General features: G+C 52.6%; 1 protein-coding gene across 1 annotated transcript in view; it reads left to right on the plus strand.

Moving 5' to 3' along the window:
* Positions 1-22,223, plus strand: part of Hspg2 (heparan sulfate proteoglycan 2) — a 98,406-nt gene that overhangs the window by 45,515 nt on the left and 30,668 nt on the right. The window contains exons 15-44 of the mRNA XM_051173524.1: positions 259-438; positions 547-743; positions 851-998; positions 1,507-1,634; positions 1,948-2,034; positions 2,111-2,169; positions 2,303-2,370; positions 3,154-3,294; positions 3,415-3,591; positions 3,691-3,870; positions 3,965-4,083; positions 4,438-4,549; positions 4,661-4,774; positions 4,865-4,992; positions 5,293-5,379; positions 5,973-6,022; positions 6,313-6,407; positions 6,626-6,766; positions 7,087-7,278; positions 13,357-13,449; positions 13,709-13,789; positions 13,913-14,143; positions 16,080-16,193; positions 17,456-17,583; positions 17,686-17,772; positions 19,016-19,074; positions 19,245-19,409; positions 19,515-19,625; positions 21,850-21,950; positions 22,037-22,217. Coding sequence (XP_051029481.1) covers positions 259-438; positions 547-743; positions 851-998; positions 1,507-1,634; positions 1,948-2,034; positions 2,111-2,169; positions 2,303-2,370; positions 3,154-3,294; positions 3,415-3,591; positions 3,691-3,870; positions 3,965-4,083; positions 4,438-4,549; positions 4,661-4,774; positions 4,865-4,992; positions 5,293-5,379; positions 5,973-6,022; positions 6,313-6,407; positions 6,626-6,766; positions 7,087-7,278; positions 13,357-13,449; positions 13,709-13,789; positions 13,913-14,143; positions 16,080-16,193; positions 17,456-17,583; positions 17,686-17,772; positions 19,016-19,074; positions 19,245-19,409; positions 19,515-19,625; positions 21,850-21,950; positions 22,037-22,217 — 3,754 coding nt within the window. The remainder of the gene's footprint in view (positions 1-258; positions 439-546; positions 744-850; positions 999-1,506; positions 1,635-1,947; positions 2,035-2,110; positions 2,170-2,302; positions 2,371-3,153; positions 3,295-3,414; positions 3,592-3,690; positions 3,871-3,964; positions 4,084-4,437; positions 4,550-4,660; positions 4,775-4,864; positions 4,993-5,292; positions 5,380-5,972; positions 6,023-6,312; positions 6,408-6,625; positions 6,767-7,086; positions 7,279-13,356; positions 13,450-13,708; positions 13,790-13,912; positions 14,144-16,079; positions 16,194-17,455; positions 17,584-17,685; positions 17,773-19,015; positions 19,075-19,244; positions 19,410-19,514; positions 19,626-21,849; positions 21,951-22,036; positions 22,218-22,223) is intronic.

Consider the following 22,223-nt stretch of genomic DNA (forward strand, 5'->3'; position numbering starts at 1 on the left):
ATCTCTGCCAGCTGCTCTCCCAACCCACTTTGGGTTCTTCCCTGACCACATATTCTGGGCTGGCTAGAGTGTCCCACACTCCATGCATACAGCATTACAAGCGGTCTGCCATGGGCTGGGCTCCCCAGGCCAAGTTCTCTATGAGCCTTTCATGCCAGGCACTCTATAAACCTCAGATGGGCAGAGTGAGGAGCTGGAGGACTGGATGCAGCTGCTTGAGGATGGCTGCCCGGCCCTGATCTAAGCTGTCCTGGCCAGGTGGACTCCTATGGTGGCTCCCTGCGCTACAAGGTGCGCTATGATCTGGCGCGAGGCATGCTGGAACCAGTGCAGAAACCAGATGTGATCCTCGTGGGTGCAGGGTACCGCCTCCATTCTCGAGGCCACACACCCACCCAGCCTGGAACTCTGAACCAGCGCCAGGTCCAGCTCTCTGAGGTTGGTGGCACCTGAATCCCAGGCGGCAGTCTAGGAGGGAGGACTGGCCAGGGTGAAGTGATGCAGGCCATGCAAGCACTGATGACAAAACAACCTTATCGCCTCCAGGAACACTGGGTCCACGAGTCCGGACGGCCTGTGCAGCGGGCTGAGATGCTGCAGGCACTGGCGAGCCTGGAGGGTATACTGCTGCAGACAGTGTACAACACCAAGATGGCCAGTGTGGGGCTGAGTGACATCGTCATGGACACCACTGTCACCCATACCACCATCCATGGCCGTGCTCACAGTGTGGAGGAGTGCAGGTGCCTGCCCCTGTGGGACTGTGGATCATGGAGAAACTATCTGGGGTAGAAGTGAAACATCAGCGTATGTAGTTCCTGTAGCCATTCTCTCGATCCTCTCCCCACAGATGCCCCATTGGCTATTCTGGTTTGTCTTGTGAAAGCTGTGATGCCCACTTCACCCGGGTGCCTGGAGGGCCCTACCTGGGCACTTGCTCTGGCTGCAATTGCAATGGCCATGCCAGCTCCTGTGACCCTGTCTATGGCCACTGCCTGGTGAGTAGTAGTGCAAGCTGCCACTCATTGGGTAGGTGTGGGTCTCTCCTGCATCTGTGAGCATTGCATCATGTCTAGAAAGGCTTGAATGGCTCCAGGTGAACTGCCATGATCTCTGGATATGTTAACAAGAGATACTGTGTCTAGACAAGGGAGCTGAAAGTGGAGGAAGCATGGCCTAGACGTTACACCTCATCTCTTGAGAATAGTGATGAGGACTGGGATTATGGAGCTGATCAAAGAGAAGGCAAAGGCAGGGTACAGTCTTCAGATTCCGAGCAGCTATAGGGGTGTCAGAATGGCCCTGGGTATAGCCTGCAAGAGAGTGACAGGTCTGGGTCCATATCAAGAGGTGCTTGGAACCATCTATTGGATTGACTTCCATGCTGGACCACCACTGCCAGGGGAGGTACCTTGATGCTACTATCTACAAAGCTGTAGAACATTCTAGAGCCTGTCAGTTCTGCTCAGTAAGACCTGAGCCATCCCTTACCCTCTGCTGTCCTAGAACTGCCAACACAACACCGAAGGACCTCAGTGTAATAAGTGCAAGGCTGGTTTCTTTGGGGATGCCACAAAAGCCACAGCCACTGCCTGCCGGCCCTGCCCCTGCCCATACATCGATGCCTCCCGAAGGTCAGACCCCCGCTCAGGATATGGTAGTGTGGCAAGTAGGGGCATTCTCTGCCAGGGGAACCGGGTACCCACATGGATTCCAATCCTGACCTCTTCACTGAGCAGTCCCATGCTCTTTGACCTTTTGCGGACCTCCTTTTCCCTTTCTGTATAATGGACCCATCTCCTGTTCTACACAGAGCAAGAACAGGGGCCAGGAGATGGCATTATGCCTCTCCATGTGTCCGTGAGGACAGAAGTCATTTCCTGGGATGAGCCTGTCAGGCCTGGCACCCAGTTTTACCTTTCTATCCTGTCCACTTGATCTCCACAGATTCTCAGACACTTGCTTCCTGGACACAGATGGCCAAGCCACCTGTGATGCTTGTGCCCCAGGCTATACCGGGCGTCGCTGTGAAAGGTAAAGAGAAGCCAATAGGGCTGGCGGGTTGGAGACAGGATGTCCTGGCTGGGTGTGACAGTGTTGTCTCCCCCAGCTGTGCCCCTGGATATGAAGGCAACCCCATCCAGCCAGGCGGGAAGTGCAGGCCCACTAGTGAGTATTGTGACCACCTCCTCTAATAACCTGCTGGGCTGGAAACCACTCCCCGTTTCCAGTCCATACCCAGAATCCCTGGAGAGCCACCCATTCTCACCCAACCTGCCAGTGCTTTCCTTCTAACCCCCAGACCAGGAAATTGTACGCTGTGATGACCGAGGCAGCCTGAGCAGCACCGGAGAGGCCTGCCGCTGTAAGGTATGTGTACTGTCTGCTGTCTCCAAGACTTTGGGCCCAGCCTTACTGTGGCCAAGGGAGGAAAGGAATCCTACCCTCTCTAGTACCTTTGGCAAGTGGACTGGCCTTGCCTGAGGCCCAGGCCTGGCTGGCTGGTCTTCTATACTATGAGAAAGTCCTGGCCTTCCCTCAGCCACCCCAAGTTCAATTTCCTGACATGCCCTCAGTCAGCATTTATCGAATCCTTCCTGGCCCTCACCTGTGTCACTCTGTCAGGGTTCATGTTGATATTATATCAATAGTGGAAGAATCAGATGTCAGTGGTTAAAAGAGCTTGGTGGGTTTTGCAGCCAGGCTCCCCTGATCTGGTAAGGAAGAGTAGACAAACACACCAAGTGGCCCCGTGTGCTGTTTCATGTCTCAAGCCTCGCTTTTGTAAGGATGGAAAGATCTCCATCTCCCTCTGCCGTCTCTAATGGGAGTTGAGTGAGGTGGCTGCAGAGACAATAGCATGGCACATGAACTTCTCCATCCTAAGTTGTAGCGGTCATCCATTCAATCAACTTGCCTTGTTTCAAATCCTAACGTATTTGTGAGCCTCTTAGCGGCCAATGAGAAAGGAGAGAGCGGTTTCCATAAGCACCCATGATCTGGCGGTGATTTATGCTACTGGTGATGCCTCATACATATGTGTTTTCCATGGCGCTCTGGGACCCCCATCTAGACCCGTGGGTGGATTCAGCTGCAAGTTCCAGGCAGCCCCTCCCGTGGGCCATCTTGCAGCTCCCAACTCTGTGTCCGCAGAACAATGTGGTGGGGCGCTTGTGCAACGAGTGCCCAGACGGCTCTTTCCACCTGAGCAAGCAGAACCCTGATGGCTGCCTCAAGTGCTTCTGCATGGGGGTCAGTCGCCAGTGCAGCAGCTCGTCCTGGAGCCGCGCCCAGGTACCCACAGGAGGGCGGCGACAGCTGGATGAGACCTGGGGCCTGGTGGGGGAGGGGGAACATGAAGGGTGGGTCCCACCACCGCCACGACTGCCCTATCCCAACATTCTCCATTCCCAGGTGCTTGGGGCCTCTGAACAGCCCTCTCAGTTCAGCCTGACGAATGCCGCAGGTACCCACACCACCAGTGAAGGGGTCTCATCCCCTGCACCTGGAGAGCTCTTGTTCTCCTCCTTCCACAACCTCCTGTCTGGACCCTACTTCTGGAGCCTTCCCGCCAGCTTCCGGGGAGACAAGGTGGGTGGAACAGAGAGCGAGGCAGGCAGGGCACTGACAGAATAACAGTAACATGGCCTGACTGAAGTGTCTCACTGAACACCTGCCCACCCCGTCCAGGTGACTTCCTACGGAGGAGAGCTGCGCTTCACCATAACCCAGCGGCCCCGGCCCAGTTCTGCACTCCTGCACAGACAGCCACTGGTGTTGCTGCAGGGCAATGGCATTGTGTTGGAGCACCACACCTCAAGGGAGCCCAGCCCTGGCCAACCCAGCAACTTCATAGTGCCCTTCCGAGAGGTGAGCCCCATCCCATCTCTTCCTGTTTCTCTAGTTTGGGGCCTTGGCACCCAGGGTGGCAGGATGAATCATACATATGTCGTTTCCTTGACAGCAAGCATGGCAGCGGCCTGATGGGCAGCCAGCTACACGGGAGCACCTGCTGATGGCCCTGGCAGGCATCGATACCCTCCTCATCCAAGCATCCTACACCCAGCAACCAGCTGAGAGCAGGTAGCTGGGGCCAGGCAGGGCAGAAGGGTCTCCAGACTAAGCAGGAACATGGTGTAGCCCCTCACACTCTGCCTGTAGAATGGAAAGCATACTCCCTCACAGAATCCTAAGGAACTGGGGACCAATGTCTCCTGAGTCAGCAGCTTTCCAGAAGTCCCCAGAGTGACTGGGTAGTGTAGCATGTCTGGGTGAGGAGGGGTAGAGGATGGTAGCCCTTTGGAGGAAGCAGCAGATGTGAGCAGTTCACCGCAGTTCACTGCTGGAGAATGAGGGCCACATGGTGATGGAGTATGGGACTCTGGGTATTCCCAGTGTACCATGAGTGTCCTTCACCATGAGTCTTATTACATCCAGGATCTCTGGCATCACCATGGACGTGGCTGTGCCGGACTACACTGGCCAGGACTCAGCATTGGAAGTAGAGCAGTGTACCTGTCCACCCGGGTACCGTGGCCCTTCCTGCCAGGTGAGCCTGGGTCCCCGCCCATCCACCCAGCTTCCTCCCCAGTGTTTGCTGGCCTGTCCTCCTTCGTCCCTCCCCATATGCTCAGCACCCCCGCCATCTTTCTGTTCCCAGGACTGTGACACAGGCTACACACGCATGCCCAGCGGGCTCTACCTGGGTACCTGTGAACGCTGTAACTGTCATGGTCACTCAGAGGTCTGTGAGCCTGAGACCGGTGTTTGCCAGGTGAGCTCTGCCCTTTCACTCTCCATCCTTGGTTGGGAGGCAAGTTGGGACTTCTAGAGGCTAGCCTCAACTTGCCCCCTGTCTCTCCAGAGCTGCCAGCACCACACAGAGGGTGCTCGCTGTGAGCAATGTCAGCCAGGGTACTATGGGGATGCCCAGCGGGGCACACCTCAGGACTGCCAGCCCTGCCCATGCTATGGAGCCCCTGCTTCTGGCCAGTGAGTCTGAACCCCACTCTTCCTGAAATACCTACTATTCCCTCCTATCCCCTCTCTTGCCCAGCACTGGGGAGAGGCTACAGGTTGGCCACTTCTCAGTGTCGCTGGGGAAAGGTATGCTCACTTTCAAAGCGCCAGGTCCTAAGTGGGGACATAGTACACACCTCAGACCCTGAGTAGAACCTAGCGAGGTGGTAGGCGAGGATCTCTTGGCTTAGACTTCGCCTGCCTCCCTGGTCTTTGGGAGAGCCCAGCAGGAACAGTCAGTGTCTTACTGACAGGACGTTCCCACTCTCTCAGGGCTGCCCATACTTGCTTCCTGGACACAGATGGCCGCCCCACCTGCGACTCATGTTCACCGGGCCACAGTGGGCGTCATTGTGAGAGGTGAGATGGGTGGTGGGGAGTGCCAGGGTGGTGACCAGGCACCTGAGAGTCCTCAGTGAGCCCCAGCCCTCCTTTTCACAAGAAGCCTGTGTCTTCTCTTTGTTGCACAGGCTGTCAAAGGCCATTAGCTTTCCTCTTTGGGAGTCCCACCCTGCAGCCTGGCATTGGCCTGCAGCTGACCTTCCAGTCCATTCCTTTTCTTACCCAGGCCAGAGTCCTCCCACTATACCCTTTGCTGTTTGGTTATTTTGATATAGAGTTTCATGTAGTTCAGGCTACCTACAAACTCATTATGCTGCGGGGTACAGCCCTGTTCCTCCTACCTCCATATCCTAGAGGTGCTCCTAAGTTCACACCGTGAGGCTGAACATTAGGCCTCTTAATTATGAGTCAGGGCCTGATGGAATCAGTTCATTGGCTGTGGTCTTGGCCTCTCCCTTGCCCCGGTCTCCCCCACACTTCATCTATCAAATGGACGCACAACACAAGGCTGATGTTTTTCCCCTTACAGTGGGGAGGGGGAGTCACTGAGTCCAGATTCCCCTGGGATCTAGGCTCTTCACTACTTTCTCTCTCTCTCTCTCTCTCTCTAGATGTGCCCCAGGTTACTATGGTAATCCCAGTCAGGGACAGCCCTGCCGCAGTGAGTAGAGTTGTAGACTTGGGAGGGCATGGGAGTGGGGTGGTGGTGGTGGTGCTTTTCTTTCCAAGGGGAAATAGGACAGGTCCTTTGATTCCCTGGGAGAGGTGGCTTTACCTTTCTGATTCTTGGCTTCTCCATCTGTCACCTGGGGTAGGGCAGAGGCACCGCCCACATTCTCAGAAGCAGGTAACAGTCCTCTTGGTGCCAAGTGACAGGCTTAGGGAGCGGCAGAGATGGGGGTGTTGGGTGTAGGGCTTGAGGATGTCATCTGTGGCTTCTTTACACTTCAGGAGATGGTCAGGTGCCAGATGGTCTAGGCTGTGGCTGTGACCCTCATGGCAGTGTCAGCAGCCAGTGTGATGCCGCTGGTCAGTGCCAATGCAAGGTCAGTTCAAAGTCCTGCCTTCTATGAGGTCTATCTCAGTCCACCACTGGGGCCGAATAGAAATCACACGGTATCCGAGGGGATCCTTGAGCCTGGCCATGGGGTGGGTAGGCAGGGCTGCTTACAACTGCTAGAAGTGGCTGGGAAGGCTGGCCTCAGAGGCTCCTGGGTTCACAGACACCTCGAGTCCCTTCGCATCTTGTTTTCATCTTCCCCAGGCCCAGGTGGAAGGCCTCACCTGCAGCCTCTGCCGACCCCACCACTTCTACCTGAGTGCCAGCAACCCAGAAGGCTGCCTTCCCTGTTTCTGCATGGGTGTCACCCAGCAGTGTGCCAGCTCCTCTTACTCACGCCATCAGGTCAGAGCCAGTCTGCCCCCCTGAAGATGAGGAGCACTGTCCCAGCTGGGTGCCAGCCTCCCAGGAGGATACCCATCTCCAGGCCTCCATTATGGCTCACCTAGGCACTGAGTCCAGTGAACTGACTTCTGTCTCAAGATCTGGTCCTCTGTTGTTGCTCATCTCAGCACTGAGCACACCCCTTCATCTAACCCCGAATTCCATCCCTTCCGCCACGTCTCGCTCAGCCCTGGTCTCGGCAAACGCCATGTCCTGTCCTGTCCTGTGCCCTGTCCATCCTGGTGTGCCTAGCTGACCCGTGGTTTTCCTCCTGTTGCCAGATCTCCACCCACTTTGCTCCTGGAGACTTTCAAGGTTTTGCCCTGGTGAACCCGCAGCGCAACAGCCACCTGACAGGAGGCTTCACCGTGGAATCAGCGCCTGGTGGGCCCCAGCTCTCTTTCGGCAATTTTGCCCACCTTGGCCATGGGTCTTTCTACTGGCAGCTTCCAGAAACATACCAGGGAGACAAGGTAAGATATAAGCGAGGCCTGCAGCCCCTCCCGAAGTGCCAGCTGTGAGCCAGGTCCTTGCTGAACATGGAGACAACGTGGGGTCATGGCTGCCATGGCATGCAGTGTGTGGCCTTTGGGGTCCAGCAGACCTCAGATTACATCTCAGCTGAGCTGACCACTAGCTGGACACCTGACCTCTCCAGCCCAGGGTAGCTGGGGGGATTGTCCCTAATACAAACCGAACACTCAATTGGTAATGACTGAACCTTCAGGCCAGGCTGCAACGTGTGCATGGTGAGAGTTTCAGTGTGGATTTCCTGTGTGCCCATCTGTGCTAGGTGGTGTAGGCTGAGTGCTGAGTGCTGGCATGATGATTCTCCAGTCATTTCCATTGAGCTCTGACTACACACTTACTTATGCAAGCATCTTAGGTCATGATTACATGAACCAGCCAGCCTCACTGCCATTTCCTAGCAGAGGAAAGTAAAACTAGAGAGATCAAGAATATTACCCAAGTCCCTCAACTAGTGGGCAATAGTGGCAGGATTTGCATCCAGGTCAGACCTGCCCTTAAAATGCTGATCTTGGCAAGAGAATCATTTTGACCCTGAAGTGAGATCTGCTAGGAAGGCAGCATCATCAAGGATGGCCTTGTAAAGGGCAGCGTCTAAGAGGTAAACTCCAGAGGGGCTGGAGAGATGGCTCAGTGGTTAAGAGCACTGGTGTTCTCCCAGAGGACCCGGGTTTAATTCCCCGCACCCACATGGCAGCTCACAACTGTCTGTAACTCCAGTTCCAAGGGATCTGACAACTTCATGTAGACGTGCATGCAGGCAAAAACACCAATGCACAAAAATAAAAACAATAAATAAAAAGTGAACTCCAGAACGGCCACATGTGCCAGGACACGTGGGAATTACTTAGTATGTAAGTCCCCCACCAATTGAGGCCAGTACCCAATCAGTTATACCCTAGTCCACTCAGCAGTGGGACTTTGAGGCCTTCCAGTCTCTGCTCCTGGGAGAGAAAGAGGTGCCACCTCTGTCCAACCTGGTTGCCTTCCGGTGCATTCTTCCTCCTGGCCTCCCTCAGACCTTTCTCCTCTCTTCACCTGGTGCTTCTTGCTGCCCCACAGAGCGAGGCTCACTTTGCACGGCTCCGCCGGGCTCACCAGGTACCTTGTTGAGTGGTGTGAAGTGGGGGTGAAGTGTGTCCATGGCTGCCCTCAGCCCTGCATGGGAGACATCCTGTACCCATGGATGCCCTGCCTGAGTCTGAAGGGCCTTGTTCTGGGCTGGGCCCCACCAGTCATGTGGTGTTTTTCTGGTACCATCATAGTTGGAGGTCTTTGGACAGGAAAGCGGTCTTAATCCATGTGACTGTGTCTGGCTCCCTGATTTTCCCATGTATTTGCCAGTAACCACCATTAACCTCTGTGCATGTACCCTTCTAGTAGCCTGGAGTAACCCTGTGTGCCATCCTGGGGATAGGGCATGCCTCCCCAACCAGTCACTATGGCCTTCCTTGCTGGCACCATGTATGGGGAAAGGGCTTTCCTTGGCTCTGGGTCTGAGCCCTGTGAGGACTGAGCTGGCCTGTGACTTCTGCCCCATCAGAACCGCACATCCCTCTCAGAGGAACAGTGGCGGGCAGCTGTGACAACTGGGAGGATCCTTGGGGACCCAGAGGGCAGGGGCCGGGCACAGCGGGCATCACAGGTAACCTAGAGCAGGGGCAGGCTCTGTCTGGGGATCTAGGGGTCAGACTGTCCTGGGCCACCTCTGCCCACCCTGACTGTCCAGGCCTATAGTGCTGTGGGCAGCTGTCCCTGCCCCCCCCCAACACACACACACACACACACACACACACACACACACACACACACACACACACGGTTGTCAGCCCTAAATGCACAGAACTTTCTGCCTTCCCTTATGGAACACCATAGGCAGGTTCCTCCCCAGCAGACCCAGCCCACATGCAGCTATCCATCCTGGGATATTCTGCCTGAGTCCTAGGAGGGAGAAGGCATAGGACACACGGGGATGGGGGTGGGCATCAGCACAAGTCATGGGTGGCCCACGTCCGGTAATTGGATGGGACTGGCACAGCCTAGGGCAAGGCAGAAACTCATGGGTGTCTTTCTGTCCATCTGTTCTTGTCATCTATCCTTCCTTTCCCCCAGGTGGATGAGGCTCAGAGGCGGGTGGATGCTGAGATCTGGCAGCTCCTTGCCAGTTTTGCTGCCCGCCCCCAATCACCTCCCCGTGGGCCACACCCCCACCCCCAGCTAACCGCTGCTCTACCAGCAGGTCCCTCCTCCTCTTCCTCTTCCTCTTCCTCCTCCACTTCTCTGTCTTCCTCAACAGGCTCTCAGGTATGTACTGAGTCACTCACTGAGGGACCAGCCCACCATGCTTCCTAGACTCTGGTCATTTCCAAACTAGTCTGCTATTTCTTGAGACTCTCTGGACCATCATTGACTTCAGATGTCATGTTAACTCCACCCGATATCAAGTCAACTATGCTTGTGTTTTGAGGCAGGATTTCACAATGGCCCCAGACTGACGTCAAGCACAGAATCCTTGTCTTAGCCTTCAGTCTCTCAAGTGCTGGGATAAGAACCATGTCTGTCTGCTACCTTTGTTTTTTTTTTTTTTTTTTTGTTTTTGTTTTTTTTTTTTTTTTTTTTTGAGACAGGGTTTCCCTATATGGACCAGGTTGGCCTTGAACTTGTGTCGATCCTCCTGTCTCTGCCTCCCAAGGATTGAGATTAAAGGCATATGCTACCATATCCAACTACTTTTTACTTTTTGAGACAGTCCCCTGTAGCCCAGGCTGGCCACTTTAGAGCTAAGGATGACCTTGAACTCCTGATTTACCTACCTGTACCTCCTGAGTCCCGGGATGATGACTGTGATATCCCATATTTAGGATGGAACCTAGGTCTTCACACAAGTTAGGTAAACACTACCAGCTGAGCTACATTTACAGCCCTCTGGCTACTTTGGTTTTGTTTGTTTGTTTGTTTGTTTGTCTCTTTTTTTTCTAACTACAGTTTTCTTTTTCTTTCTTTTTTTCTTTTTCTTTTTCTTTTTTTTTTTTTTTTTTTTTTTTTTGGATAGGCTCTCACATGTCAGGCAGTGGTGGTGCATACATTTAATCCCAGAATTTGGCAGATAGAGGCAGGAGGATCTACAGAGCAAATTCCAGGACAGCCAAGGCTACGCAGAGTAACACTATCTCTCAAATAAAATAAAAGATAGGATCTCACTATATAGCCTCCACCATGCTGAAACTCACTGTATAGACCAGGCTGTCCTCAGACTCACAGAGACCCACCTGCTTCTGCCTCCAAATGCTAGGATTAAAGGCATATGCTAACACATTCAGCTCCATCTACTTTATTTTTTACCTTTTTAAATATATGAAAAAAGGAGCCACTAAATTTTTAAGTGTTTACAGTGTACCCCATTGATCTTGGGGTCCACCAGAAGGAAGGACACAGCACGTGTGAAGTAAAACAGACCAAGAACAGGCTTAGAAAGGACAGCTGGAGGACCTGGGCCCAGAGCAGGAAGCAGGTTGCCCAGAGAGCATGGTGGGCCAATGCTGTGGAGCTGGGGTGGGTCCTGAGTCCCTGCTGGGGCGCCTGTGACCCGTTCTTACCTTCTGCTCTTCTCCCTTAGTTCTCCCTCTCCTACGAGGGCTTCTCTCTGCTGCCTGGAAGCCTCTATTACTGGCAGCTGCCCCGAGCCTTCCTAGGGAACAAGGTAACCAAGAAATGGAAGGGCCATGAGTGATCCTTAGCTATCAGAGGGTGGGGGCCGAACAGCCCTCTCTCCCTGTACCTAGTGTACACTCATTAGGCACTTGCTGAATGCTGTGTTGCCGCTGCAGAGGCACACTGGCCTCCCGAACTGTCCCCTGTTCTCATGTACTGGTCCTGCATTTAGAATGTTTCTCTCTCTCTCTCTCTCTCTCTCTCTGTGTGTGTGTGTGTGTGTGTGTGTGTGTACTTACATGGGCACATGAGTCTATGGAGGCTCGAAGAAAACTTCAGGTGTCATTGCTCAGAAAGTACCACACACCTTGTTTTTTGAGACAGCGTCTCTCATTGGCCTGGAGCTCACCTAGTAGGCTGGCTGGCCATGGAGTCCTAGGGATCAGCCTCTCTCTGTCTCACCGGTGTTATAAGGTCCCTATGCTCCCATGATAAGCACTTCACCAACTGAGCCATCTCTCCAGCCCTGAATGCTGTTACTGTTACCCTGGCATTAGCATTAATATTGATGCTGCTTCCATCTTGCCTCCTTGTCCCCACAAGACACAGAGAGCCTCTTCAGAGTGTGTGTATCGAGGGGTTTGGGGCTTTGACTCAGTAGTAGAGCTCTTAAGGCACAAGTCCAGTCTCCAGCAGTGGGGGAGCCAGGGGATGTGAGGTGAAGAGAGTCTACCAGAGTCAGAAGCAGTGGAGAGCTATCAGCCTTCGAGTGTGTTCTCTGCATGGAGATGAGTGTGTCACTGTATGTGTCCCGAATTACATAATCCTCGAGGTGCCCCTTTATTTTTACTCCTATTTGCAGATAAGGAAAGTAGGGCTCAGACTAAGTGTCTTGTCCACAGTTACAAGACAGCAAGAGCTGGAGTCTGAGCCCAGGCTTTCACAATGTAGTCCTTGACTCACATCCCTATGTGGCACACGCCTTCCACTTCCTAGAAAGCTGGTTCCAGATGAGACTGTGAACTCACTGGCATCCAAAACAAACAAGAAACCAGTTGTTTCCATTGTAATCTGGTTCCTTACCACACCCTAAATTGGTAGAGAATAGCCCTGGGGCCTGTGTCACCCAGGGCCTGGCATGTTATCAACTTTTGTTTGATAAACGTTCACTCACTGAATGAACACACTTGAACCAGAGGGACACCCCATGCTGGGTAGTTTTCAACCAGCTGTCTGCGCTGGTGATGGAGGAGAGGGAGGAAAGGCCAGTGGGTAGAGCTGGAACCTCAGCTGCCAGGATGAAAGCCCGTTGCAACAAACCTAAGCCTTCAAGTCATTCCTGCAAAGACAAATACAGTTGGCTTACCCACAATAAAAAACAAAAACAACAAACGGAATGGTTTATGCAACCCCATGGTCCAAGGATGATGGCCGGGTCCAGGTGCCCATTAGGGCTTTTTTCTCAGTTGGTGTCATTTTGTAGCTTCTGATCACATAGAAGATGGGAATTTCTCTGCCCCAAAAGAAAGAGGAGTGCAGGATGTACCAGTCACTCTCCAGCTGGGGAGAAACACCCATGACCACATTGTGCTGATCCTATCCCATCTATCTTCCTGATTCAGAACTGTGTTGATTGGCAGGCCTGGCTTGCTCCCCTCTGCAGATGGGAGGGACCGGAGTGTATAGGAAGGTTGTTTGTTAAAAGAGAACAAGGAGGAGACTAGAGAGATGGCTTAGCAGTTAAGAGCACTGACGGCTATTTCAGAGGACCCAGGTTCAATTCCCACCACTGACCCACATGGTGGTTTACAACCCTCTGTAACTTACTTCAGTGCCAGGGATCCAAAGCCTCTTCTGACCTACATGGGTTCCCGTACACTCAGGGCTCACTGAACTCATGTACATACAGTCAGGTGAGCACACACACACACACACACACACACACACACAAAGTATATACATTAAAAGACAGGCAGAGAGAGAAGGAACTAGGGTGTAGTTTACAGAAAGAAGGAAGTGAATTCTAGGCAGGCTCAAAGCCAGTATTCTAGGAGACGAGGCCTCAGAGCCTGCACAGATCCATACCCTGGGCTAGAACTTCTGATTTTGGCAGTCTTTCCACAAGAGTCACCAGTTACTCTTGTCATTTTATGGGAAATGTCTTCACATAAAAAGGGACTTGTTGATTGTGGCTGCCAGGCAGTGGAGAATGAGTAAGAGGCCCTCTCTTGAGTGAGACTAGGGAGGGACTGATAGAGCGGGCCTGTTGCCCGGCTTTCTGTGTGTCAAGTACTGGCCTTCTGAGGCTAGGGTGCTACACGCAGGAGCCAAGAGGCTCTGTCCCTCACCTGTGTGACCTTGTCTCTCCCCAGGTGGCAGCCTATGGCGGGAAGCTACGATACACCCTCTCCTACACATCAGGGCCACAGGGCAGCCCACTCTCGGACCCTGATATCCAGATCACGGTGAGCTCAGTAGGATCCACAGTGATCAGGCAGAAGATGGAAGCCGTGTTCCAACACCCAGCTAGCCAAATGTGGGCCCTTGGTCCCTCTCTGGCTAGCTACTCCTCAGATCTTAGGTTGGCTGCTGGGCATGGGAACAGCAGGCAGGCACATGAGCTTGGGGGTATGGACAGATGGGAGGCAAGTGGTTGGAGAGCCTGGAGATGGTGGATATCCCTACCTCCAGTAACCCGAAATGCCCTTCCTAACCTCTGTGCAGGGCAATAACATCATGCTGGTGGCCTCCCAGCCAGCACCACAGGGCCCAGAGAGAAGGAGTTATGAGATTATCTTCCGAGAGGTAGGTGGCACTTGGCTTTGATCGTCCATCCTCGCTTTGGCAAAGTACATGCAGGGCTACAAGTTAAGCAAACCAAGCCCGGAACTTCCACTGGCACTTACAGTCATTCACCTATCCCCCCAGGAGTTCTGGCGGCGGCCGGATGGACAGCCTGCTACCCGTGAGCATTTGCTCATGGCCCTGGCGGATCTGGATGAACTTCTGGTTCGGGCCACCTTCTCCTCGGTGCCACAGGCAGCCAGTATCAGTGCTGTGAGTCTAGAAGTGGCCCAGCCTGGGCCTTCTAGTGGACCCCGAGCTCTTGAGGTAGAAGAATGCCGCTGCCCCCAAGGCTACGTCGGGTTGTCCTGCCAGGTGAGTGTGTGGCTGGCCTGACTGCATTCGCTTCAGTGCCATGCAAATGGTGTATGCAAGGTGCAAGGTCAGTAACCATTGCTGTAGGCTGTGACTGCTCTCTGAGCTGGGTAACTTATGCTCTTACATTGTTGCAATCACTCCCACAATAGCCAAGCCATTCCCTCAACTGACAAAAGCAAACTGTCCATGGGATAGCTAGGTGCCTTTTACCCAAGGATCCAACATGTGGAGAACTAACCTGAACCTAGATCTGATATCCTAACCAGCAGACAGCACTGCCTAAAGAATGGCACACTTTCAGCTGGGGAGACCCAAACAAACACAGGAGACTCTCAGAGCTGGGCAAGGACGTGCCTCAGGTACACATGGACAGCATGGAGTGGAAGACACTGTAGGCTTAAGGGATGACCAGCTTAGAAGGAGGGGCACATGGGGACTAGGCCTGCAGTCAGGTTGCTATGGCTAGCCTAGAACAGGGCCCTGGGATGGGGCAAGTCGTGCTGCTATAGACATCCCATAATCAGAGCCAGGCAGGGACAATGTGTATGTATGTAGACAAAATAGATGGCACAGAGAAAGAGATCAAGGCATGGTGTACTGTGTGGAGGAGCAGTAGGGTGTGACAGAGGGCTGTCACTCTGAAGCTCCTAAGAGCCTCTGCTGGATGTGGCCCAAGCTTTTAGCTCCAGGTTGTCTGTCAGGCATTTACCCTACACATGACATTGACCCATTTAATACCTGATGAGGTGGCAGAGGTCAGGAATGGGTACAGCTATAGCAAGTCTGTATCTCTTCACTTTAATGTCTGTACGCCTTTTCTGGGACCACAGACTTCTCAAATCCCAGTGTTGAATTTCGTGCTCTTCATCTGAAAGAGGAGCTCTTGGGCGTGCCTATGCACACTGTTGTAGCCCAGCCCTAAGAGGTTCACAACCTGGCCATGGAATGTGGAGAGCAGACCCTTGGCAGCTGTCACAGAAGGGGCAGGGGAGAAGGCTGCCCTTCAGATCTTTATCTCCACATTGCACCAACATCCGTGATGCTGTGTGCTACCTCTGTCACTGTGCTTGTTTGATTTTGGTTTTGGTTTGGTTTGAGTTTTCAAGGCAGAAGCTCATGCAGCTTAGAATGACTTTGAACACTGCGTGTGTGTGTGTGTGTGTGTGTGTGTGTGTGTGTGTGTGTGTGTGTGCGCGTGTTTATAAACTCAGAAGCTAGCCTTGAACATAAGTATCTTCCTGCCACCACTCCCAAAGTGCTGGGATTACAGGCGTGTGCCACAAAGCCTAGCAGGATTACTAATTGGTTCATGCAACCCCAGTAATAAAGATTGGCAAGATGGCTTAGGTGGTAGAGGCACTTACAACAAAGCCTGGACCTCATTTCATTCCCCAGGACCCACATGGTGGAAGAAGAGAACTGACTTTTACAAATTATCCCCTGAGCTCCATATGTGCTGTGGCTCACACACACACACACACACAAACACACACACACACACACACACACACACAAACACACACACACACACACACACATAAATGTAAAAATATCTTCAAGGAGCCCTGCTTCCATGAGTCTCCCTAGCTCGTGTCCCTATTTAGCTGTAATGTTTTTCCATAGAAACCTTTCCCATCAGGATTTTCAGGAACCAAGGTCTTGAAATGAGGCATGTTCCCCATTCAGGATATATTACATTTCACTAAGCTAACACTGCCTGGGCATTTCAAGCTCCATCTCCATCTGGAGCCATGAAAGTGAAGATGAGCAGCAGGCTGGAGGCTCCTGAGAGAGGTTGTGGATGGGTCTGGTCTGGTATGCTCTTTCCAGTGGGGTCTAGACACTGGAAGATGCAGAAGGGACAGAAGGTTAGATCTGCTGGTTCTGGGTGGAACTTTGTGAGTAATGGAGGCCAACTTTCCTCTGCCCCCAGGACTGTGCCTCAGGCTACACGCGCACTGGGAGCGGACTGTACCTTGGCCACTGTGAGATGTGTGAATGCAACGGCCACTCTGACCTGTGTCACCCGGAGACTGGAGCCTGCTCGGTGAGATGCAAGCAGGGATAGGCCAGGGGTGGGCTGTGCGATGGGGAGGGGTCTTGCTAAGCTATGCCTTCCAGGGGCAAGTTCATGGGAGACAGCACCAGGATGAATGCAGCAGGTGAAGATGGGGAGTCACAGCTATGGAAAGCCATTCTTTTTTGTAAAGAAAGCAATGGTTCCTTATTGCTTGCTTCCAAGTGGCCGATGTTATTGTAGAAGAACTAGATTACAGAGGTTGGGGGTAGGGTTATTTGTTTTGTTGGTGCTGGAGATCAAAATTTGGTAAATGCCTTTTCACACACTTTGGAGTGGTATTTGTATGTCCACACAAGTACATGGCCATGGCACAGATCATTGACAGAATCCCAGACTCAGTGTGAAGCAAGGAACACACTGTCTTAACACCCAGACTCAGTGTGAAGCAAGGAACACACTGTCTTAACACCACAGATGTAGCTGTCTTTGGATGAGATTGTATATTGTTTGGGCTTTTATGTTTTGAGGTGTTTTGCCTATGTCTGTGTACCATGTGTGTGCCTGGTGCCCATGGAGTCCAGAAAAAGGCATCAGATCCCTTTGTGTTGGAGTTACAGATGGTTATGAGACCCATGTGGGTTCTCGGCATTGAACCTGAGTCCTCAAGAAGAGGAGCCAATGTTCTTAACCACTGAGCCATCTCTCCAGTCCCCCTCCATGTGTTTTTTTTACAGTGAAACATGTATCTTCAAGGCTCTGCCCAAATGTATACCTTTGTTTTCCTTTAATGTCACAGCTCTCTCTCTCACACACACACACTCTGTCTTTCTCTCTCGCTGTCTGTCTCTCTCACACACACACATATATACACACACTAAGTTTTTTCTGAGACCCTGAATTCCTGCTATCCCCCACCTTCTGGCCAATGCTGATGTTACTGACATATCCCCAGGCTTGGATGGACTTTTTGGTTTATCTGAGTCCCCATGGGTACCTTTTTCAGCAGTACTGAGCTGATGGGCACCAGTATAAATCTGTATATCCTTCCATGACATTTTTTTAAATGAGCGTTGGTGTTTTTCCGTGGGTTTTGGGTCCCCTGAAACTGGGATTACAAACAGGTGTGATTATGGGTCCTCTGGAAGAGCAGCCAGTGTTCTTAACCGCTGAGCCATCTCTCCAGTCCCCCTCCAAGACTCTTCTTTGAGACAAGGTTTGGGATTTCTGGATCAGGGTGTCTTGGTGAGTTTTGCTTCATGGCTGCCGTCTGACAACCTTGTGCCCCACAGCGATGTCAGCACAACACGGCTGGCGAGTTCTGTGAACTGTGTGCAACTGGCTACTACGGAGATGCCACGGCCGGGACGCCTGAGGACTGCCAGCCATGTGCCTGCCCCCTGACCAACCCAGAGAACATGTGCGTATCTGGCTCAGATCCCAGGACGAACTCCTGCTGCAGGATGGGGGAGCAAGACGGGGAGTGGGCTCCTGAGGCCTGACATTTGCCTGCCTGCCCCAGGTTTTCCCGCACCTGTGAGAGCCTTGGAGCTGGAGGGTACCGCTGCACTGCCTGTGAACCCGGCTACACTGGCCAGTACTGTGAGCAGTAAGTTCCGACAGGAGTGGGAAGAGAAGGGATAAATGAGAGGCTCCCAGGTGAGAGTCCTGCAGGATGTGGCTCAGGAAAGCCAGGATCATGTCCCTCCCTGCCCCAAACTCCCTGTTCCACACTCACGATGCCCTGGGGATGAGGTGGGGTTTGTCTTAACTCTGCTTCAGGCATGCGCATTCTACTCCACTCCAAATAGGATAAGATTCTTGAATGTGTGTGTTTTTTTTTTGTTTTTTTTTTTTTGTGTTTTTTTTTTTTTTGTTTTATTGATAAGGCACAGGCCTCACTATGTAGTCCAGGCTGTACTGTTCCCATTGTTGGGATTGCAGATAGGTCTCACCACTGGAAATGTCTTGAATTCTTAGTACTCAGATTGTCATGTACTATTCCCTGTCTGCAGAACATTTTCACACACACACACACACACACACACACACACACACACACTTTATTCAACACTTTTTGGAGGGGGTGGGAAGTTTAAGACAGAGTCTCAGTATAAACCTAAGGTGGCTGCCAACTGTAATCCAGGCTGGCCTGAAACCTCAGCCACTTAAATTACAGGTGTGGGTTGCCATGCAGGGCTCAACACATTTTTTTTGAGCATCTACTGTGTATGTGTGCAGTGTGCTGTAGTGCTGAGGGTAAATGGCAAACAGACCCTGTGTTGGCCCTATAGAGTCTGCAACCCAAAACAAGAGGTGAATCAGGGAAAAGCAGTTACAAGATACATATTTCCAAATGTGACCAGTTCTCTGGAAGCTGTGTGTGGAATGCTGCAGGGGGCCCATAGCAGTGTAGGAACCATGCTCTGTGGTCTCTCTGACCTCCCAGGGTCCACATGACCCCTGTGCCCTTCCCTCATCCTCACTTTATATGAAGTTTCTATGCTGTTTGCCTGATTAGTCCTCGGACCAGCGACCTTGCCATGTTTCCTGTTGTGACTCCACTCTGAGCATGGTGTCTGGTGCACACTAGTTCCCTAATAAATATTTGTTGAATGAATGCTTCCCTGGAGAATAGCAGGCTCACCTCTTCCATTACCCAGCCCACTAGCAACTTCTGTCTCAGCTCACTGAGACTGTGTATTGCAACCTCTGTGATTCCCCCAGAGTCTTTCTAGAACTGTGAGCTTCCTCCACATACCACTGCAGCTGGCTGAACTGGCTCCTCAAGTTCCCTGTTAGACACTAGATCCTTTGGGGATTACAGAACCGGCTCCCATTCTTCCTAACAGGTGTGCCCCAGGCTACGAGGGTAACCCCAATGTGCAAGGAGGCCGGTGCCAGCCACTGAGTAAGTAGGACCATGACCCAGGGTGGTGGGAGAGGAACTCATGAACCCCAGGGAGTAGAGGAATAGAGTTGTGAGGTTGGGGACCTGGGGCTTTGGGAGACCAGTGTCAGGGACACTGCTTTATGCTGGGGTCTTCCTAGCTGAATGGCTTCCTTCCCCGCCCCCATTAGCAAAAGACTCCCTGGAGGTTCAGATCCATCCCTCTCGGAGTGTGGTTCCCCAAGGAGGCTCACACTCCCTGAGGTGCCAGGTCAGCGGCAGTCCGCCTCACTACTTCTACTGGTCCCGTGAAGATGGGCGGCCCTTACCCAGCGGGGCTCAGCAGCGGCATCAAGGTAGTCACAGACCTACAGCCTCTTCTGTCCCATGAGTAGTCTGCCCTGCTCCTGTCCTACTGGGGCATGTGGAGCTGAACCCTGACAAGCATCTCCCCACACCAGGCTCCGAGCTTCACTTCCCTAGCGTGCAACCCTCCGATGCCGGTGTCTACATCTGCACCTGCCGAAACCTGCTTCACACCAGCAACAGCAGAGCCGAGCTCCTGGTCACTGGTGAGCCCCTGCTTCCCTGTCTCTGCTAGCATCTGCCTAGAGAGGACAGTAGCCGCTGGACAAGGACGATAGCTGTGAAGATGGGGGCAGAGAGAATCTGCAGGACTCACTATGATCCTTAAGACTTAAGGGAAAAGATACCACCTGGGGCCTGGGTGTCATTTACTGAATGAGGAATCCTGAGTCAAGCAAGGGTCTTTATCTGGATTCCCCAAAGCAGGAGCAGTGTAGGATTCCAGCAAAGGAAGGGGCAGAGAAGAAGTGACCAACAGGGAGGACATGGCCAGGTGAATGGCCACCATAAGTGGCTTTTGCCAAGTTGTTTAATGTGGCTGAAGGAATTGGGAACCCCAGCATTACTGTGCTGGTCTGTGTTGAAGGAAGGAAGGGAGGGAATCCAGGATGAGAGCTGGAGCAAAGGCTTCTGGGAGAGCTGCTCATCCAGCACTACTATAGGAAGTATGGCAGGGAGATGGCATGAAGGTTGAACTCTTGACAGGACAGAGTGACAGAGTAGACACTAGGAACATGTGGAAACTCTTGCAAGAGCCAAGTCAGAGTAGGTGGCAGCACCTACCTTAAGTACCCATGCTCAGGGGACTTTGGCAGGTGGAGCTCTAGATGGAAATCAACCTGGACTATGTAGCAAGACCCTGCCGAGAAAAAAAGAAAAAGTCACCAGGTGGAGGTAGTGCATGCTTTTAATCCCAGCACTTGGGAGGCAGAGGCAGGCAGATCTCTGAGTTCAAGGCCAGCCTGGTCTACAGATCAAGTTCTAGGACAGCCTGGGCTACACAGAGAAACCCTGTCAGAGAGAGAGAGAGAGAGAGAGAGAGAGAGAGAGAGAGAGAGAGAGAGAGAGAGAGAGAGAGAGAGCCCTTAAAAAGGAAATAAAAAGCCCTAGCTCTGAAGAGAGGTCAAGTAAGCAGTAGGGCGGTATCTTGAAGTGCGTGGAACTAAAGGGGACATTTTCAGAAGTGGACATTTTTAGGACACATTGGTCTGTGAAGCAGGAGGCAGGGATTGATGTGACAACAGAGGAAGGAAGGATCCAGTGCTCTGAAATGAAAGGTGGGCTGGGGTATGCAGAAGCATGGACCCATCCTTCAGGGCCCAGAGAGCAGTACGGGAGGGTTAGAGTGGGGGTGGGAAAGCTAGAGATTCACCTGATGACTGGTAGTTTCTGCTTTCTGGGCTTTGGGCTGTGGGCCTTGAGGGGAATTATGGGCAGGGAGGTTGAGGGAGATGGGAACCAGAAGCAGATGGAGAAGCCAGTTGCAGTGAAGTGTCAAGTGTTAAGAGCTCATTTGTGGCCTGGGGTGATGAACTGGGGGGCCAGTGCCCTCCCACTGGAACACATGGGTTAGACATGGGTGGTGAGGTCCAGGGAGGTCCAGGGAAGTGGAGCGGCATCCCAGCTGTACTCGGAAGGGATGTCCAGAGGAGGTGGCTGGGGATGTGGCTTAGCTGGCAGAGGGCTTTCCAGCCATGCACAAAGCCTTGCATTCAAACCACACAAAAACCAGATGATGGGGCTGGAGGTATGGCTCAGTGGTTAAAAGCATATGTTGGTCTTCCTCTGTCGGTGGCTTACAATTACCTGTAACTGCAGCTTGGATCCAATACCCTCTTCTGACCTCTGCAGGCACCTATACTCACATGTATATAGACTATACATACTCACATACATACATACATACACCCACACACATATACATTATTACATAAAAACTGGGTATGGTGGCACAAACCTGTAATCCCAGCACTTGAGAGGTTGAAGCAGGAGGATCAAGAGTTTAAAGTCATTCTTAGCTACATAAGGAGTTTGAAGCCAGCTTGTGGCACATGAGATTCTGTCTTAAAAGGTATCAACCCGGGCATTGGTGGCACACGCCTCTAGTCCCAGCACTCAGGAGGCAGAGGCAGGCGATCTCCTGAGTTTGAAGCCAGCCTGGTCTACAAAGCTCATTTCAGGACAGGTTCCAAAGCTACAGAGAAACCGTGTCTCGAAAAACCAAGAGAGAGAGAGAAAGTGAAGTGAGCTTACTTGAGGGACAGTCAGGAAGATCTCTGAGTTTGAAGCTATCCTGGTCTACATAGTGAGTTCCAGGCTAGTCAGGAAACAGAATAAGATGAGGTCGGGAAAGCAGGCCTAAGAGCAAGTGATACAGAAACAGGACACTGAACAGGCGTGTGGAGCTCACTGGAGACCTCCCACTCACAGAGGCTCCCAGCAAGCCCATCACAGTGACGGTGGAGGAGCAGAGGAGCCAGAGTGTGCGACCTGGAGCTGATGTCACCTTCATCTGCACAGCCAAGAGCAAAGTGAGTGGACAGGGAGCCGTGGGGGAAGTCTGTCTCTTGGGCTCCCTGAGGCCACACGTGTCTCTCACCCTGACGCTGCCCTGCAGTCTCCAGCCTACACCCTGGTATGGACCCGCCTACACAACGGGAAGCTGCCCTCTCGTGCTATGGACTTCAACGGCATCCTGACCATCCGCAATGTGCAGCCAAGTGACGCGGGCACCTACGTGTGTACTGGCTCCAACATGTTCGCCATGGACCAGGGCACAGCCACACTGCATGTTCAAGGTATGC

This window comes from Phodopus roborovskii, unplaced genomic scaffold, assembly GCF_943737965.1.
Source record: "Phodopus roborovskii unplaced genomic scaffold, PHOROB, whole genome shotgun sequence".
Classification (NCBI taxonomy): domain Eukaryota; kingdom Metazoa; phylum Chordata; class Mammalia; order Rodentia; family Cricetidae; genus Phodopus; species Phodopus roborovskii.